The sequence below is a fragment of the Erigeron canadensis genome, chromosome 2 (assembly GCF_010389155.1).
Source record: "Erigeron canadensis isolate Cc75 chromosome 2, C_canadensis_v1, whole genome shotgun sequence".
Lineage (NCBI taxonomy): Eukaryota > Viridiplantae > Streptophyta > Magnoliopsida > Asterales > Asteraceae > Erigeron > Erigeron canadensis.
This window is the reverse complement of record NC_057762.1, coordinates 9,385,230-9,389,699: the sequence shown is the minus strand read 5'-3', so window position 1 is coordinate 9,389,699 and position 4,470 is coordinate 9,385,230. Positions and strand designations below refer to the sequence as shown.

The following is a 4,470-nucleotide window of genomic DNA, read 5'->3' as shown; positions in this document are numbered from 1 at the left end:
CCGCACATCGTGCGGGTAAAACACCTAGTATATTATATATATATATATATATATAGTAGACTCGTAACAGCCCAAGTCAACTCAATGGTAGTGAACCAAAAAACAAATATAAAGACTCGAAATGTCAGTCTCCCGCGTAGAGAATACGTTTAAAACATGACACCGACTGCAAAAAAGACTTGCCACATATTTTCCACAGATGACCTTAAAAATCTTCTTTGTATTAACTCCACTCCTTATAAATCTTACCTTTTGTAGTTCATAACTATATATAAGAAAGAAAATTTTTAGACTTTCCATCTGGGTATTATTTTTTGCGAAATGGGTATTTGTTATAATTTGATTTTAGTAACATATGGATTGATTCTTTGTAATTTAAGATTGATAAATGGGTTCGGGACATATGGGTTTAATATACATCATAGATATTCTGATCCTGTTAAAGGTATTTTAGATATAGATGACCATAATTTGCCTAAAATGGGCTCACTTTACTATTACTCTGCTATGGCCCACCGTGACCGGCTGTTTCATCGTAGAAGACTTGCTGGCTCCGGCTCCGGTGATCCTAGTCTTGAATCTTCTTTAACCTTTCTAGATGGCAATGAAACTTTTAGAATACCTGCTCTTGGATAGTAAGTCGTTCTGTTTTTTAAGACTACTTTTTGCATTGTTTAATTGTATAAAAAAGATATCGATGTTTTGCTGATATTTGTATGCATGATACAGATACTTGAAATTTTTTAAGGTTTGTTTAACTTCTTCATATCTAATTCTTAAAATCTTCAATGTTATATGATTTCTGTATGCATAGTTGTTAAATTTTTCGACGTTTAATTCTTTTAAAAGTTGTTTACTTCTGTCAGCATAATTTATGGTAATTACCTTGATATTTTATGTCATTTTGTATGCCAAATCTTGAAATTTTATGGGCAATTTGCAGCTTGCATTATGCAAATGTTTCAGTTGGTACCCCGAGCTTATGGTTTTTGGTGGCACTCGATACCGGTAGTGACTTGTTTTGGATACCTTGCGATTGTCAAAGCTGTGTGAAGGGTTTAGTCACAAGAACTGGAAGGGTATGTGTTTCTTTAATGATTCTTTTCACTTCAAGAAGGTTATTGAGTGATCATCAATCTTGTAACTTTTACATAAGATTTTTGGTAGATGATTTATAAATTAAATTAAAGATTTCCCAACATAGAGCTTTAAGTGAAAATTGTGTGCTGACCACAGGGAGGATTTATGTTCATTTCTCTTAACTATCGAGGATCTGTGAAAAATTTCTGCATTATATGTGTGTGTGTGTTTTAGTTTGTTGACAGTTAATAAACAGTAAATTGAAGCTGATTTTTTTTGTTTACAGCAGCTAGACTTCAATATATATAGCCCTAACACGTCCTCAACGAGTGACAAAGTTCCCTGTAATAGTAGCTCCTGTGAACTTCGAAAAGAGTGCACCGGAAAAACAGATATATGTCCATATCAAGTCAATTATGTTTCACCTAATACATCATCAACCGGGATCTTGATAGAAGATATTTTACATTTGACAACCGAGGATAGCACAATGAAAGCCGTTAATGCAAAAATCAAATTCGGGTGCGTATCTCTCTGTATTTTGTAGAATTTTTGGCTTTTGAAGTCAAACATAGTATATGAACTATCCAAATTCTGTACAGGTTATCTTACTTGATACCTTGTGTGTCTTCTCTGTTGATCTTGCCATGTTTTTAAGAAGAAAATGTACAATGTGTATGATGAACTAATGTATTGAACAATTTTAAGAGAAAAAGTCATAAGTGATTTCTCTATAAAACTAGAAAGAAACGTATCGCTAATAAAGTTTCTCCTTCAAATTCCTTGCAGCTGTGGAATGTATCAAACAGGCTCGTTTTTAGAAGGTGGAGCCCCCAATGGTCTATTTGGGCTCGGCATGAAGAACATATCTGTTCCTAGCACTTTAGCCAGTAATGGTCTTGCCGCTAATTCATTCTCAATGTGCTTCGGCAGTGATGGTCTTGGACGAATCAATTTTGGAGATAAAGGAAGCTCAGATCAAGGAGAAACTCCAATCAATCTTGGTACACAACAGTAAGTCGATTTATGTTGAATTTTAAGTTTTGAAGTAATGTTGTTGGCTTTGACCCGCGGGTATTCAGCTTTTTGTGTTTATTTAACTTTTGGTGCCAGTCAAACATATAACATCAGCATGACAAAAGTGGCTGTGGGAAACAATGTTACTAATGTTGATTTTACTGCCATATTTGACACGGGTACCTCATTCACGTATTTGAACGATCCTGCATATTCGGTTATTAGTAAAAGTGTAAGTTAACTTGGGTTTCGTCTTGCACAATATGCCTTTTTGCTTCTTGTTTATTTGAGATCTTAATTGCATGATTCATTTCTACTATTTGCAGTTTGATTCACAGATAAAAGAGGCTCGGAGTCGGCCTAGTTCAGATCTTCCCTTCAAGCATTGCTACAACTTAAGGTCAGTACTCGAGGTGATTATCTCAAATGGGTCGTATTGGCTAAATAAAGCTTAATGTTTCGAGCAGGTATATTTTTAATGTATATAACCGTTTAAGTCACTTTGTCAAAAAATTGGATTATTAGTGTTAAGTGTTAACTATATAGCTCTTAATCATATCCACAATGCATTAGTTATCTAAAGTTACTTGTAAATAGACACACAGAAAAAGATAACAAAAATAGATGGGAATTTTCTCAAGTATCTTGATAGGTGAAGTTGATTGTATGAGAGACGAGAAACAAATATAATAAAAATCGCACCTTACATATATTATCACTCACAAAAAAAACATAACTTGACCTATCAAGTTAATACATAACTTGAGAGGATCCTCTTCCAAAAAAATGTTAGCAGATCAATCCAATTTGAAGCGTCTAACTCGAACCCAGATTGACTTATTACTTGCCCGTCCTAGTTTGACACCTTTTGCTAGAAAGGCTAATTACAAGTGACGATCTTTCAAGGGTTTGTTAAAAACCCATGGATTCTTAGTCAAAATAGGATTATTGGCCCATAGTTTTTGGGTTATTCTGGTAATTTGGTTTTGACCCATGTGTTTTCATGCAGTCCAGAGCAAAATTTCACAGCGCCATTGATTAATCTAACGATGAAAGGTGGAGACCCGTTTACTGTCATGGATCCCTTGGTTTTTGTTCTTAGTGTAAGACCAAGATTTATTATTCTATTCACTTATTTTTATCTAATTATGATGCATCTGGCCTCTAATTCTGTTACCATTTTGTTGTTGCGTAGGAGAATAGTTCCGATGTATGTCTGGGTATTGTCAAAAGTGAGGATATAAACATCATTGGCCGTAAGTAACCATCATCACCTTTGTTTTCTATACATGATTATTTATCAAAATGTAACAAATGTTTGGGTTTTTTTTTTTAATTTGTGCAGAAAACTTTATGACTGGTTATCGAGTAGTGTTTGATCGTGAGAAGAATATATTGGGCTGGAAACCTTCTAACTGTGAGTACATCGACATTCTTTTTTCTAATAGTTGAACATTGTATGATGTAGAAGTCATCATTCATTTTCAGGTTACAAGGATATCAACATAGAATCAATTACACCAGCCCCAAGCCCGCTGCCCTCTCCAGCAGGTTCTCCACCTATGTCTGAAGGACCCAGACCAATGTCAAGGAATGTTTCACCTAACTCGAGTAAAGTGAACACAGAAAACACTGCCTCCACAATATCATACACAAGTTTCATACTCATAGTCTCTATTTTTACCAATTTCCTCATGGTGGTTTCAATGTAATGTGATTCTAAAGGATATAGAGTTACCTCCCTATGATGCGGTATACACAAACAGAATCATATCACACATATAGTGATACATACATAGATACTTGCCGATTATTATGTAGTACTTGTATTGATGTTCTATATAGTTTTGTTTGTAAAAAAACATTATGATACACACTTCAATATAATAAGGGATTTCTGTTTTAATATGCAGACTTATACTATTTGACAGAATCCGAGATTCATGTTCCTTGATATCTAAAATACCCTTAACTCTAATATATAAATGCCCCAAAATTGTTGATCAATAAGAAATGTGAATTGCATATCCCTAAAATTTTAAAAGAACGAGATGAAGTACATAAAGAAGGAACATTAGGAGCTTGGGAAATAGGTATGATATAGTAAGTGAAAGTAATGACATAGAACGGGTCATGAAATATTGAAATGAAATGCATCCAAAGTTGAAGAGTTGAAGTCCTAGATTAAGGGCGTATTCTTCAGATTGAAACCTTACAGACAGCTGATAAGAGGCTATGGTAGCATTGAGAGTCAAGACGTTAGGGGAAAAGTTTGTGGGAACAGAATTTGTGTCCACAGACGCATAATACTGTTTCAAAATATTTGAAGCACGAAATCCATTTTCTATGCAATTTCCTTTAGGATCTTCATTG

General features: G+C 34.4%; 1 protein-coding gene across 2 annotated transcripts; it reads left to right on the top strand.

The window, feature by feature from the left end:
• The first annotated feature begins 285 nt into the window (after positions 1–285).
• On the top strand, positions 286–4,003 carry LOC122588631 (aspartyl protease family protein 1-like). Of its 2 annotated transcripts, none has more exons than XM_043760787.1 (10): positions 286–635; positions 944–1,079; positions 1,370–1,602; positions 1,870–2,094; positions 2,194–2,329; positions 2,424–2,497; positions 3,107–3,200; positions 3,293–3,353; positions 3,443–3,514; positions 3,586–4,003. In XM_043760787.1, the coding sequence occupies exons 1-10, from the start codon at positions 322–324 to the stop codon at positions 3,807–3,809; spliced, it is 1,569 nt and encodes a 522-aa protein (XP_043616722.1). In that variant the 5' UTR covers positions 286–321; the 3' UTR covers positions 3,810–4,003. The 2 variants fall into 2 exon arrangements, with proteins under 2 accessions (XP_043616722.1, XP_043616721.1); XM_043760786.1 differs by having other exon boundaries at positions 287–635; positions 1,367–1,602.
• The last annotated feature ends 467 nt before the right edge of the window (positions 4,004–4,470 follow it).

Coding starts and splice junctions, on each gene's coding strand:
- LOC122588631 (XM_043760786.1), top strand. CDS start 322: ATGGGTATTTGTTATAATTTGATTTTAGTAACATATGGATTGATTCTT. Junction 2,498..3,106: donor AAGCATTGCTACAACTTAAG/GTCAGTACTCGA, acceptor GTTTTCATGCAG/TCCAGAGCAAAATTTCACAG. Junction 3,201..3,292: donor CCTTGGTTTTTGTTCTTAGT/GTAAGACCAAGA, acceptor GTTGTTGCGTAG/GAGAATAGTTCCGATGTATG.